The sequence below is a fragment of the Chaetodon auriga genome, chromosome 18 (genome assembly GCF_051107435.1).
Source record: "Chaetodon auriga isolate fChaAug3 chromosome 18, fChaAug3.hap1, whole genome shotgun sequence".
Taxonomy (NCBI): Eukaryota; Metazoa; Chordata; class Actinopteri; order Chaetodontiformes; family Chaetodontidae; genus Chaetodon; species Chaetodon auriga.
Genome location: NC_135091.1, coordinates 12,773,664 through 12,788,415, shown reverse-complemented (window position 1 = coordinate 12,788,415; position 14,752 = coordinate 12,773,664). Strand labels below are relative to the sequence as shown.

The following is a 14,752-nucleotide window of genomic DNA, read 5'->3' as shown; positions in this document are numbered from 1 at the left end:
CTCTCAAGGCTTTCTTCAGGTGGAACATGAACAGAACATTTTGACTTATTTGATCTTGTGGAAATATTTGACTGGACTGACTGGGCTGACATAGAGCTCAATGCTCTTCCTTCACTCTCCCCTTCAACAATTCTATCTTCAGGGTTGTCAGTACCATCTTCTAAGGGAGCTTCAGAAACCTTCAATCTTCTTGATGTTTTAGAAACATTTGACTTTGCTGATTTTCCTGACCTGGCCGACATATTGCTTGGAGCTCTGTCTACATGTTCCTCATGATCAGATAGATTTTCTTCACAAGGACCATCAAGTCCTTTTGACTTTGTAGATTTGGCAGAAATACTTGACTTTGCAGTTTTGGCTGACATGGCACTCTGCGCTCTCTCTTGGGTTTCATCTTCACCATCTCCTTCATCAGGTATGCCGGGACTTTTGCCAGAACAAGCTTGAGAAGCAATTGATATGATAGATTTTGTAGAAGCATGGGACTTAGCTGATTTAGCCGACAAAGCACTCGGTGCTCTATCTGCAGACTTTATAGATATTTCAGAAACATGTGAATGGACTGATTTGGCCGACATGCAGCTTGGTGGTCTGTCTTCAGTTTGCTCTTTGTCAGTTCCTTCATCAGGGCTCTCAAGGCTTTCTTCAGGTGGAACATGAACAGAGCATTTTGACTTATTTGATCTTGTGGAAATATTTGACTGACCTGACTGGGCTGACATAGAGCTCAATGCTCTTCCTTCACTCTCCCCTTCAACAATTCTATCCTCAGGGTTGTCAGTACCATCTTCTACGGGAGCTTCAGAAACCTTCAATCTTCTTGATGTTTTAGAAACATTTGACTTTGCTGATTTTCCTGACCTGGCCGACATATTGCTTGGAGCTCTGTCTACATGTTCCTCATGATCAGATAGATTTTCTTCACAAGGACCATCAAGTCCTTTTGACTTTGTAGATTTGGCAGAAATACTTGACTTTGCAGTTTTGGCTGACATGGCACTCTGCGCTCTCTCTTGGGTTTCATCTTCACCATCTCCTTCATCAGGTATGCCAGGACTTTTGCCAGAACAAGCTTTAGAAGCAATTGATATGATAGATTTTGTAGAAGCATGGGACTTAGCTGATTTAGCCGACAAAGCACTCGGTGCTCTATCTGCAGACTTTATAGATATTTCAGACACATGTGACTGGACTGATTTGGCCGACATGCAGCTTGGTGGTCTGTCTTCAGTTTGCTCTTTGTCAGTTCCTTCATCAGGGCTCTCAAGGCTTTCTTCAGGTGGAACATGAACAGAACATTTTGACTTATTTGATCTTATGGAAATATCTGACTGACCTGACTGGGCTGACATAGAGCTCAATGCTCTCCCTTCACTCTCCCCTTCAACAATTCTATCCTCAGGGTTATCAGTACCATCTTCTACGGGAGCTTCATAAACCTTCGATCTTCTTGATGTTTTAGAAACATTTGACTTTGCTGATTTTCCTGACCTGGCCGACATATTGCTTGGAGCTCTGTCTACGTGTTCCTCATGATCAGATATATTTTCTTCACATGGAGCATCGAGTCCTTTTGACTTTGTAGATTTGGCAGAAATACTTGACTTTGCAGTTTTGGCTGACATGGCACTGGGCGCTCTCTCTTGCGTTTCATCTTCACCATCTCCTTCATCAGGTATGGCAGTACTTTTGCCAGAACAAGCCTGAGAGGCAATTGATATGATAGATTTTGTAGAAGCACGGGACTTGGCTGATTTAGCCGACAAAGCACTCGGTGCTCTATCTGCAGACTTAATAGATATTTCAGAAACATGTGACTGGACTGATTTAGCTGACATGCAGCTTGGTGGTCTGTCTTCAGTTTGCTCTTTGTCAGTTCCTTCATCAGGGCTCTCAAGGCTTTCTTCAGGTGGAACATGAACAGAACATTTTGACTTATTTGATCTTTTGGAAATATTTGACTGAACTGACTGGGCTGACATAGAGCTCAATGCTCTTCCTTCACTCTCCCCTTCAACAATTCTATCCTCAGGGTTGTCAGTACCATTTTCTAAGGGAACTTCAGAAACCTTCGATCTTCTTGATGTGTTAGAAACATTTGACTTTGCTGACTTTCCTGACCTGGCCGACATATTGCTTGGAGCTCTGTCTACATGTTCCTCATGATCAGATAGATGTTTTTCAGCTGGACCATCGAGTCCTTTTGACTTTGTAGATTTGGCAGAAATACTTGACTTTGCAGTTTTGGCTGACATGGCACTGGGCGCTCTCTCTGCAGACTTAATAGATACTTCAGAAACATGTGACTGGATTGATTTGGCTGACATGCTGCTCGGTGCTCTTTCTTCAGCTTGCTCTTTGTCTATTCCTTCATCAGGGCTCTCAAAGCCTTCTTCAGTTGGAACACGGACAGAGCATTTTGACTTATTTGATCTTATAGAGATATTTGACTGAACTGACTGGGCTGACATAGAGCTCATTGCTCTCCCTTCACTCTCCCCTTCAACAACAATTTCTTCAGGAGCATCACCACAGTTTTCAGAAGGAACTGCAGAACCTCTTGATTTCTTCGATATTGCTGAAGCATTTGACTTTGCAGATTTAGTGGACATAGCTGACATGTTGCTTGAAGGTCTTTCTCCATGTTCCGTATGATCTGCAGTATTTTCTTCAGCTGAAACATCACTGTGCTTTGACATATTAGATTTGGCAGAAATAGTTGACTGTGTTGATTTGGCAGACACATTTGACTGTGCCGATTTCACTGACAGTGCACTAGGTCCCCTCTCTTCCTCATATTCAGTAATATTTTTTTTATTTGAACCATCACAGCGTTTTGACTTACTTGAGCTCGCTGAAATGTTTGACTTGCAGGACTTATCTGACATGCAGCTTGCTGATCTCTCTCTGGCTTCCTGTTCAGCTTCACCTTCATCACAAATATTGTCACCATGTCTGGAAGGAACTTGAGAAGCTTTTGATTTTGTAGATACTGCAGACACATTTGACATTGCAGATTCTGCTGACATTGCACTTGGTGCCCTTTCTGCAATTTCCTCATCATCATTGTTTTCCTCAGCCCGACCGTTAGAAGCTTTTGACTTACTGGATATTGCAGAAGATTTTGACTTGGCTGATTTTTGCGACATGGCACTAGATGCTCTCGTTCCAGCTTCAACATTTTTGACAAGATTTTCCTCAACTGAAACATAGGTGGAGGTTGGTGCATCCTCAGTCTCATCATTGCAGCTTGCTGCTTGTTCTTCACTTTGCTCTCCATCATTTGCATCCTCGTGATTGTCTTCACTTTCTTTGTTTGCAACTTCAGAGGATTTAGATTTGCTAGATTTTGCAGAAATATTTGACTTCAGTGACTTTGCTGATTTGACTGATATTGTGCTTTGTGGTCTCTCTTCACTTTTCTCTTCAGCATTTCCATCATCTGATATGTCAACACTTTCTCTAGCATGAAGGTCAGACCTCTTTGAATGTCTAGATCTTGCAGATGCATTAGACTTAGCTGACATAGCACTAGTTGCTCTCTCTGTTGGTCCTTCTACATCTTCAGCATTTACTTTATTAATTTCTTCACAGCAGTTTGACTTTCTAGAGATTGCAGATACATCTGACTTGATAGACCTCGCTGACATTGCACTGGATGCTCGTTCACTTTCTTTTTCAGTCTGATTTTCCTCAGCTGAAAGATCAGACACTCTTGATTGTTCAGATGCATTTGTTTTTTCTGATTTTCTGGACCTTGCAGATGCATTTGACCTTATGGATCGTACTGACATTGTACTTGGAGCTCTCACCGCAGTTTCCATGACCTCCTCCTCACTGCCAGCTTTATTTGATGTCACTCCTGACAAAGCACTAGGTGATCGTGAATCTGTGACCTGCACTTCTTCAGCATTTTGTTCAACCTCAATTTCAGAGGTTTTAGACTTTGCTGATTTTGCTGACGTTGTACTCGCTGCTCTCTCTTGAGTATCGTCCATAGCATCTTCCTCATCTTGAAGCTTGGACGCCTTTGAATGTGTAGATATTGCAGAGGCATTTGATTTGGATGACATGACACTTGGCACTCTCTCTTGATCTTCTCCAGCCTCTTCAACTTCCTCTCCTTCCTCATAATCTTCCTCAGCATTTTTTGACTTAAATGACACAGGAGAATGTAGACTCCCCTCTGGTTCATCTTCTGAATTTTCTATGGGTGGAGCCTCAGAAGTTCTTGACTTTTTAGATTTCACAGAAACATTTGACTTCACTGACATTACGCTTTGTGCTCTCTGTCCTGTTTCATTCTCATTTTCTTCTCCTGGGTTTTGAATATTTTCCTCTGCAGATGCTCCTATTTTAAATTCTGCAGAGGCATTTGATGTAGCTGACATGGCACTGGGTGTCCTTTGCTCCGCTTCCTCCACAGCTTGACCTGGGTGAGTGGATGCTCTTGATCCCTTTGATTTAATAGATGCTTTGGATTTTGATGACATGGAACTTAATGCTCGTTCTTCATCAACATTATCCTCTGATTTATGTTGTTCAGCTGCTATTTCTGACTGCATTGATTTTTCAGTTTTAGAGGATTTAACAGACATGCTACTTGATGCTCTTTCTTGTGTTGGTATTTCTTCAGCTGCAACATCTAAAACATCAGATTTGGATGCTGCTGAGGCATTTGAATGAACTGAGGTGGCACTTTTGGATCTTTTCTCCTCTTGAGACTCTGCATTCTGTATTTTTTCAGACTTATTTGATCTGCCAGAGGCATTTGATTTAACAGACATGGCACTTGATTGATCTCTTTGTATTTCATTTTCTTCAGCTTGGGCCTCAGTTTGTCCTTTTGTATCATCATTAGACACTCCACAATTACAAGTGTATGTTTTTTGGGATTTTCTTGACTTGCTTGAATGCCCTGAAGCATTAGATGCTCTATCTGTAGGGCTCAGAGATAAATGTTGTATAGGTGATCCTGTATCCAACACTGCACTTGAAGCACTCGGTGGGACATCCCCCTCCTCATTATTTTGATCCTCCTCGTGGTCTGTTAATACTCCAGAGGAAGCACTAGGAGCAGATCCTGTTCGTTCTTCTTGCTCTGTTTGCGAAGTTTTGACACTGACCTGATCATTTGGAGAACTGTCAACACACACCTCACAGTTGTCCAGTGTGGAGGATTGCACCTTGCACTTTGGTGAGCAAGCCTCACTCCTGATGATGCAGTATTCCACGGTTTCAGCTGCCTCAACAGTCTGCTTCACACAAGTTTCTCTCTCCACCACTTGTTCTGTATTCTCTTCACTTGATCTAGACAGAGTTTGCCTCTCAACCATTGTCTTTCTAGAGACCATTGTATGTGAGGATGCACTCGAACTGGAAGTTCGAATGCAGCGACTCGCTCCATGTGCCTCTGGAATGTTTTTCCAGATGTCATAATCCTGGCAGTGACTGCAGCAGTGAGGACAATGAGGCTCCTCCATATGTCTTTTATAGTGCCTGGTGATGTGAGCCTCATCTTGCTCACCAGTAGAGATGTTTTCAGATTCTGAATGGCTTCTCTCACTAACTTGTACAAAATAGGGGTTGTTGTGTCCTTGGAGGTACTCACTGGTCTTGCCTGTTGTCTTCCTTACTTCTGTCGACCAATGCAATGTTTCGTCATTTTGTAGCCGGAAACGCACTTTCATTTCCATAGACAAACTGCCATCCTTATTGACACGGACCCGTTTCTCTATATCATCATCTCTCATTCCTTCACCGGTGTGTGGGCAGGAATCCAAATTTTCTGGAGAGTCGGTTCCATCTGGTAATGACTTGTCAGATGACACTGACTGCCTGGTGGATCTGGTGTCAGTTTCCAGTTTTGGACTGATGACATTTTTCTTTGTTGGTATTCCTTGTTTTATCATAAAGACATGAAAAAGGACAAAAAATAGATGACATTAGTCTCCTTTGCTAATTGTGTACAATACAATTATACAGCATATTGCAGATCATTTTCCAAATAAACAGTGAACAGTTAAAAACAGAATTGAGAAATGTCTGTGTCAATGAACTGTTTCTCGTACCCTCATGCCCTTCATTGCAGCCACTGGAGCGTGACCTTGCACTCAGCTTTGGAAGTTTGTCATCAGATGTTTTCCGAAAATTTTCCACGATGGAAGGGTGAGAAGGCTCACGTCCCACACAGACAAGGACACTGGGGCACTGCATAAGACTCTGAACATTGTCAATCTGAAACATAAGAACAGAGAGTATTTTTTAAGTGAGTCTGTTTACTGAATGAAGTTTATAGCAAAACAAAGGTAAAAGCAAGAGAATTGCAAGCATGTTTGATTGGAAACAGTTTGGATTAAATGTCACTTACATGCCATAATTTGAAGTAGATTGGGAATTTTATTGGGGAATTTGGATTTTTGCTAAATCACAATTTAAAACACAACCTCTGCTAGACCACTTTTTAAAAAGAAAGAGGAATATTTTTCTTTTTGCTATCAGTCCATGGCAGCCTCTCTGTGCACTGTTGGTGTGAGCAAACTGAAAGCAGAACGCTGGAGGATGTAGAATGAGCCGTGTCTCGTGCAGTGTTTTACAACTTAAACACCCTCTATGTGTAATTTTTTTAATTATATGGAGCCCTGTTCTTTTAGCCCACTCACCAATCAATGTGTGAGAATTGTGAATTTACCACACATCCAATAGTTTGATAAATTTTGCTTTTAAGAGGCCAGCTGCACTCACTGGGACAACATGTTTACTGTTGTCTCAGCTTGTCCTCACCAGAAAAACACCCATATAGGTCACCTGTGCAAGTAGGTTATTATGACCCATATTTACGTTTATTGTTGGGTTGTGGCCATGTTTAATATGACAGGAGCAACGTAGGAAGTCAGGTGACGTTGTATAATGAGCAAGAAAGTCATATGGAGGAAGGTGGGGTGGATAGATGACTCAAACAGAGACCACTGTTTATGTCCGGTGTGAAACCAAAAGTAAACATTGACTTATTTTAATTTCCATAGTGAACTTAAGTTACATAACGTACCTAACATTAACATTTCTGATGCAAACTATGATTTTTTCTGTGTTAACCATGTGAAGGTGAAGGTCCAGTACGCCTGTCACTAGTGCTGTCATATATGTAATTTTGGGAATTGTTGACAATCAACTTTTTCAGTCATTTAGGTATTGATTGCCTTGTGCTTCCTATATAGTATAAGTTATATATAGGAAACATATAGAACTACAGCAAATAGAAAATGTTTATAGGGAAACATTTAGGAAACAGCTGTTACGGTGGGAATCTTTTAATTAGGTCTAGGCATTGTCCCCTCTTTGTGCAGTTGAATGCTCCCTGCAAAATAAGGCTATGAGTCAAGCAGTGAGTCAAGACAAGATAAATATCCTAATCCAGGATGATCTCAGGGAAACGTCACCACATGACGGCACATTCCTGCAATGGTGAGCTGCCATTGTCACTTGTGAGAGGGTATTGCTCAGCAGTATTTCAAGCTTGCTGAGTGTGTGAACATAGCAGACTAAATGGTGTAGACAAGCAACTACAGCAGTCTGAGCATTGCGGTATCATTGCTTTGATTTACTTTGCTTTAGGACACCTCATACTTAAATGTATAAAGCACAGAAACACTGAGTCTCTGTGCTTGTTAGTAAGGTGCTCAACAAAGGTGGAATGCTAACATCATGCAATTATCATCATCATCATCATCATCATCACTTTTCTGTCTCACATGTGATTAGACTAAATGCTAATCTAGTGAGTGTGTGCTGACCCCAGCATCTCCTTACAAAGACCTAATAAAAGTAGCGCCTGTATTTTGCCTTTTGTTTTTGTTAATTGTGACTCATAAGTCACAAGGTTGAAAAAACATTGTTCAGAGATAAATGGTTTTAAGTGAACAGTGGCAACCATGCCATTAACTATTTCATCTTAAGATGACAAGGAAATACAGATATATAAATCAATATGTATGTATAATTTGTTTTGCATGTTTTATTTTTTATACGGTGAAGTAATCTGTAAGGCAAATACTGACATGCTATGTATTTCATTTATGCAAAGTGCTTTGACATTTTCAATATGCTACTGCTTCTGTTCTCTACTGACAGCTATGAAACTCCCAGAAACGTGCAGACTAAAATATTGACAGTTTTGTTGACTTTATGTTGCTCATGAACAGTCAGTTTTGATGAAAGTGCAGTTTTAAATTGTAAATCCAGTGTTGGTAAAGGCAGATGAATGGCTTCATCCGTGGTCACACAAATCCCAGGTGAAGATAATTAATTGCCACTGTGGAAGACACATTTCTGAGATAGCTCCGGTTTCAAAGTAGAGGGAGTGGAGTCTCAGCGTTGACCTGTTTTTCCTCTCTCAAAAATAGCTCTGATTCGACCAAGATTAATGGGATTCGGAAAGATATCCACAATCTAAATGTGTGTGTGAGGGAATATCCTTGTTTCATTCCCTCATGCACACACTCAAAACATTTATCCCACTAGACTTCAATTGTAACAAACTAGTGAGAGCAAACTGAATTAAACTGATATTGTATGAGTATATTCATTGTGAAAATGCTGAAAAATTGTACACATCCAGTTACAGCTGTGTTTCTACCCAGACGAAATTACATACTGGTAAAAGAAACGGACCATTTAAATGCACATAAATATTTTCTGATGAATATAATCTTTTGTATTTAGTGAATATTTTTTTTAATATCCAGCCAATAATATGATACTTATTCCTTGTGTACGTTAAGAAAATTCACGCAGGACATAATGTTAGAATCACTAATAACCTATCAACTATTTAAAAAATGATTACTAGTAACACTGTGATCCTTTCATCCAATTTGCTTTATTAAATAAACTTGAAAGTTGTGTCTTTGACATTGATGTTCTGCACTCCATATTGTGGCTGCATTCAATAAATTTCATATTATTATATTCTAAGGTTAAAAAAATCTGCAATAATTTGTCATAAAAAATAAAAAAACAAATTTGTCATAAAATATATGGGCTGATAGTAGGATTTAGAATGGAATCAATTCTGTCACTAGAGGCCTCTCTTTCACTCTTTCACAGCAATGTACTTTTCAGAGTACTCCCAAAGTAATGTGGACAAACACAGCTCAAATGCTGTTAGTTTCAGATCCTGCCATTATCTTTAGTCCATTAAAACACACAGGAAGGTATTCACTTGGGGTCAAACAGAAACTTCCTCTTGGTTTTGGAAACACACAATAGAATAAAATCCTCACACAACCTGTGCTCTGTTAAAAACTCTCTGCAGGAAACGTAAGAGAATATAGAGAAAAAACATGAAAACTAAACCTCTCTTTCCATAATCTTGTAGTTCCAGGTGTTTATGACCTCACCTTGCGGCCCTCCAGTGTGTACACTTTCCTGATGTGGTACTGCATGAGCTCAGAAACTTCCTCTAAGAAAAGCCCCAGACTGCGTAGACTCCTGCGGTGCAAGATGATGGTCTTCCTGAGTGAGGGGTCGCTGTTCTTCACCAGCACCACCCTCTTATTGTACCTGTGATGATGAATGTGGCGGTTGTGGCCCAAGTGCGCCACAGGGTGCTCCTCAGGCCTGGTCGGCCCCCTGAAAACATACTGATGTGGATGATGGTGGTGATATGGCGTGTGAGAGTGATACAAAGGTGTGGCCTGAACCTCTAGCGCCTCCAGGGCCTGGGCGTGTCTATATTCAGAGCAAAGGTAGCATTCCTCCGGACGGTCGTGATCAGCCACCATGCCATGCTGGGGGATCCTAGGGAGCCGGCTGGTGTGATGCTTGCTATCACCACCGACGGTGTTAAAGCACTGGAAGTTGCGTTTGTGGGAGGCCATTCTGGGTGGTCGTCTGCCTGCTCTGGATGAAGGATGGTCTCAGGTGAGCAGAAGAAGAGGGCAGGTCAGCATAGGCAAACAGTTAGCGGGGGCTGTCATGTTCCTCCTGCGCTGCCTAGGGGAAGATGTTGCACCACACATCTGCATGGCTCCCACTCATCCCAGGCTGAAAGAGAAAAAAAGAAGAACAGGTTGGAGAACGAGCTAGAACGTAGCGTGAAGGAATACAAGTTCAAGGCAAACAAAAACTTGACAGAAATTCCTGTTTCCTTTACGTGCAGCTCTTCGAACTTGCGTGCAGACAGTGAACTTGCACTTGTGCTTTCCAGCCCATATTAGCTTTTCCTGGTAACCCAGCATGACTCCTTGGCATCTTCTCTACAGTACTTAAGTCTAAAGTACTATCTAAATGTGTTTGATGAGGGCTGACACAAGGCTAGTCTGCAAAAGAAAATCCTTACAAAAAGACGGTTAAGACTGAAGGTGTAATCAGTATAATGCTGTTCTACATTTATCCAGAAGTACTAAGTCAAAGGCAACTGGATTTGTTTCCTTTTTGAAGACACTGCTGGTTTTCTTCAGTTCTATATTTAGAACTCCAAAAACACCTGTTTGGAAGATTCCACAGGTAAACAGATTCATTGGTAAGAGGTGACAGTATCATGATAGGGTATAAAAAGGGCATCCTGGAAAGGCTCAGTTGTTCACAAGCAGGGATGGAGCGAGGTTCACCACTTTGTGAACACATGATTGTATAAAGGATATTACTACATGAGCTCAGGGACACTTTGTGGCACTTTTTTGGAATCAGGGTTGCTTATTGGTTGACAAATACATCCAGATTAAGAATAGATTCATCCACACTTTAGCCGCTGTCGAAATCACTCGTTACTGCAATTATCTGCTGCATTTTAAGCTGGATACGCATGACATGGCTGTTACATACTGTGTGTACAGACCGCTGAGAAGATCAAAGAGTAAATGAAGATGGGGATAATGAGGATACAGCCACAAATAAATCCCCCAAGTGACTTTAAATAACAAGCTTAAGTCTCAGCTAACAGTGACAGTGGACATTACCTCAGTGATTGTCACTGAAGACAATCTTAGCCAGCTTTTCCTGCAATCAATAATGCAAGGATTACCTATAAAAAGCAGCGATATCTGCAATAAGCACAATGCATTCTTCCTGTGACAATACTAGGAGGTAAAGATAATTCATTGTTGCTTGATGGAGAGGGATGCAAGCCCACTATGAAATGCAAATAAAAATGAGTCAAATTCTGTGACTCAAAAATAGGCCAAGCTTGACTGACGCATATAAAGAGCAGGTTTGGCTGTTGTCCTTGTTCTTGCATTTGCAATGTTACAAGTAAAGCAGCAAGTGTTTCCTTTAGCTGAACATTGTGTCATTGATTGCTGTAAATGCTCTTACGTGTCATGTTGCCAACCTCGGCCTTAAAGTCTCGAGGTTGAACCTAAAGTATACCCATCAATAGCTGACAAAGGCAGTTTAATTGAATATAACTTGTGTACAAAAGCTTATTCTGTCCTCCATAATCCTGGATTGTGAAGGTGAATTCTATTTCAGTTAACTGAATTCTGAGTTTTGAAAACATTCTTCAGTCAACAGTGTTGCAATATCAATCATATCATCTGTGCGCTGCTGTAAAATATTGGCCCCGTGTGGCCCTGCTGGATGCTGGCATTGTCCATCCAGTGTTTTGTGACCTCAGGAACAAGCCAAAGCACAACATCAAATATGAAATTACAAATATGCATAACTACTTAGGGATGTGACAACACATTTTTCCGCTCTTTTGCAGGATGCAAACATTGCAGGTGCTGCAGGAGGGTTTGTGATAATAACAACAGTATATATACTTGTATGTAAAGATAACTCACCATACTACAAGGCAGTATTGTTCACTCTACAGAGTTGCAAAATGAATGAGACAAGTATTCTGCAATCTAGCTGCTACTAAACAAATGCATTGCCTGTTTCTACTCCGTGGATTACAAATGCAAAAACAATTTTCTTTACTCACCATGACCAGGAAACATATGTGGCCTTGGAGCCCTAGAATAATGCTATTGATCCCTAAGGTGTCATGTTTGCCAACTGAGACTCCTAAAAAAGTTCAAACAAGGAAAACAAAAATCACATCCTGCATACAGGCCAGCCTGAGTTCATCCAGTTTAACATGGATTATTGCATCCTTTCTTTGTGTGAGTAACACAATTTACTGCCCAACGCCACTTAAATTCTAACTTAATTTGATCCTCTGCAAGTGCAGTTTGCATTCAGTCAGCTAGTAGTACATGTTTCTGTTGCTCTGCAAATAACATTTAATGTGCAAGAGATAAAGCAGTCCAGTCACAGTGTGCCATACATAAACTTAAGTATGTATACTCACATGATCCACAATCGCAAATGAACCAAAGCAAAAATAAATAGTTCCAAAGCCACAGCATGTAAGATGTAAACTCCCAAGGAAACACTGCAGCTATTGCAAGCAGGGAAACAAGAAACCAGTTCAAAAGCCTCCCTCCAGAAGCGGGCCTACCTGCTAATCAGATACATGGGAAGCTAAGGATAGAATGAAAAGCCCTGCTAATCACTCTGAGATTGGACTGAAATCTGCTGAGGCTTTGGACACATGACTTGGACTCACCATTGCATAAAGGGAGTTAAACACGCTTTTAGACAGCGCTGGAAGGCTCAGTGACAATCTATGACTCGGCATAATGTTCCCTCATTTATCTGCCACCTTTTGTGCCTTCACTAGGCTTAATAATTGTGTGTCTGTAGTTTATCCTCTGTTCTGTCTCTGACTAATTTGGTTAGGTGTCTTTTTAATGTGGTATGACTGAGCAAGATATATTAGATAGAAAAATTCTTACTACATGCTAATGTGTCTTATAATGTGAAAATGATTCTTGTTGTAATAACTTGTATTAATATAGCAAGAAATAAACTGGTATGTCAATAATTAGAAAAAATGCTATTGTAACATCACAGTATTTTGAGGAAAAAGATCACAAACAAGGACATTTCTTCATACAGATTGTGAAGCCTCTCAAGGCAAACTTGTGATTTTGGGTTATACAAATCTTATATAAAACTAGTTTGCACATGCACTGTGTTTTAGTATTCTAGATTGATGTAAAAATATGATTACAAAATATGAAAATATAAAATATAATATCTCTAAATGTAATTATTATATTATTATTATTATGATTTAACAGAATGGACTGAAGACATCTTTCCAATAGCTCTATAAAGCAGGGTTATTTTTTTTTTAAATTTCCTGTCACTAAAGTTAATTATATACACGTTCTTGTTCTGTGTTACATTTAGCAACCTGAACAGCAGCATAGCCATGAGATCGACAAGTTTTCCAGAGATATTCAGCCTCGTGCCATTTCACACCAGCTCTCCTGACTGCTGTGTCATGCCGTGTAATCAATGCCACGGAAATAAAGCGGATGCAGGTTTGCATCCAGTATAACAGAAGCCCAACAGAAGAGACGTCTACGAGGGCCACGTCGAGATAAATGGGCAAAGATGACAGCGTTTAATTCACCTATTTATTTTCCAGGGCACTGTGATTCTAACGAGAGGCTAATTAGCCTACATCACCCCAGCTGCCTTGTTGGCAAAGTCTCCTCGGACAGATTGTTGTGACAGAGCAAGTGAAATGCTGTCAAGGTCAAAAACATCTAATCATGCATGTTACACGTGAAAGGCACAGTGTGTGAAGCCGTTTTAGAGACTCTGTTTTCCTCCTCCAAATATCACCTGGGGTCAGCTTGCTCTTTTCAAGGACAAAAGGACCGCCACTGAATACTGTATGTGAGCAGTTCCCCTTATCAGAGGCTCGCAGACAGCATGCCTGTCCCTCCCTGTGATGCTGGGAGTTTCGAGAAGTGCTTCATCACGGGAGCACCCACTCCCACAAAGCCTATACACACACACACAACACGCACACAGAGTGGGGCAAGCCCTCGTGCTGCCATCTGTCTTCAGTCTTAAGGAGCTTGAGGGGTCACAGTGGGGTGGAGTTGACTTGAGGTGGGCAGATTTATTGTGTCCTGACTCATGGGAGAAAATAGCAGAAAGACCCCCCTGCTGAGTCATGACGGTGAGAGAGTGACTCAAAAGAACTGCTGAGAACGTGGCTATGTCCTCTCACTGTGGGCTTTCCTGTGCAAGGAAGGCACCTCCCCGCACTGCCCTCATAAAGAGGTCGCGGTCAGTTTGAGTCATCATGGAGAGGTGATTTATCTTTTAATTAAATGTCTGAATTCTGACACAAATGTCTTTCCCATTTAAGGGAATCCACCTCCAGCCTCTTGGAGCCTAAAGTGCCACAAAGCCACAAAGAAATTATTTCCTAGAACCGGTAGTCTGCATTAAATTGAATTAAATATGATTAGCAGGCATTTCAGTGCCCGGTCAGTAGCCTCCACCATGTTAATGCAGTTTGGATCACAGTCGCAGTGGGATGCCCTGAAGCTCGTCCATCCATCAAGCTCACACGTGTGCACTGATGCTCAGGCTTAGCACTCCCCCCTCCTGGCTGCAGTTAAAATATCAAGGCTAATTAGTGTTCAACCTGCTGTGCAGCAGGACTCTCAATCCTACAAAACCTTTACACCCAGGACGCTGAAGCCTCAATAAATGGCCCCACCTCCAGGGGAAGACTTGGAGGGTTAACCCTCCAGATACTCTTACTTAAAGGGTACTAATATTTTTATGTAATTGCATTTATTTAGGCTGCATACCAGTCAAAAAATAGAACTTTTATGTAAAAGTAATCAGGTAAATACAGTTATTCCCCCATGAATAATCATTGGAATTATGACAT

At 41.1% G+C, this 14,752-nt stretch overlaps 1 protein-coding gene across 1 annotated transcript; it reads right to left on the bottom strand.

The window, feature by feature from the left end:
- Positions 1-259: 259 nt before the first annotated feature.
- Positions 260-9,878, bottom strand: LOC143336664 (uncharacterized). Its single transcript, XM_076756928.1, has 4 exons — positions 9,399-9,878; positions 6,072-6,237; positions 552-5,899; positions 260-442 (listed from the first exon to the last, which is right to left on the bottom strand). The coding sequence occupies exons 1-4, from the start codon at positions 9,876-9,878 to the stop codon at positions 260-262; spliced, it is 6,177 nt and encodes a 2,058-aa protein (XP_076613043.1).
- Between the last annotated feature and the right edge of the window lie 4,874 nt (positions 9,879-14,752).

What these genes read in the sequence shown, in the direction of transcription:
- LOC143336664 (XM_076756928.1), bottom strand. Translation starts at nt 9,878, where the DNA reads ATGGCCTCCCACAAACGCAACTTCCAGTGCTTTAACACCGTCGGTGGT. An exon ending in ACACACTGGAGGGCCGCAAG is followed by an intron (nt 6,238 to 9,398) that starts GTGAGGTCATAA and finishes CTTATGTTTCAG; the next exon opens with ATTGACAATGTTCAGAGTCT. An exon ending in CTGCAATGAAGGGCATGAGG is followed by an intron (nt 5,900 to 6,071) that starts GTACGAGAAACA and finishes TGATAAAACAAG; the next exon opens with GAATACCAACAAAGAAAAAT.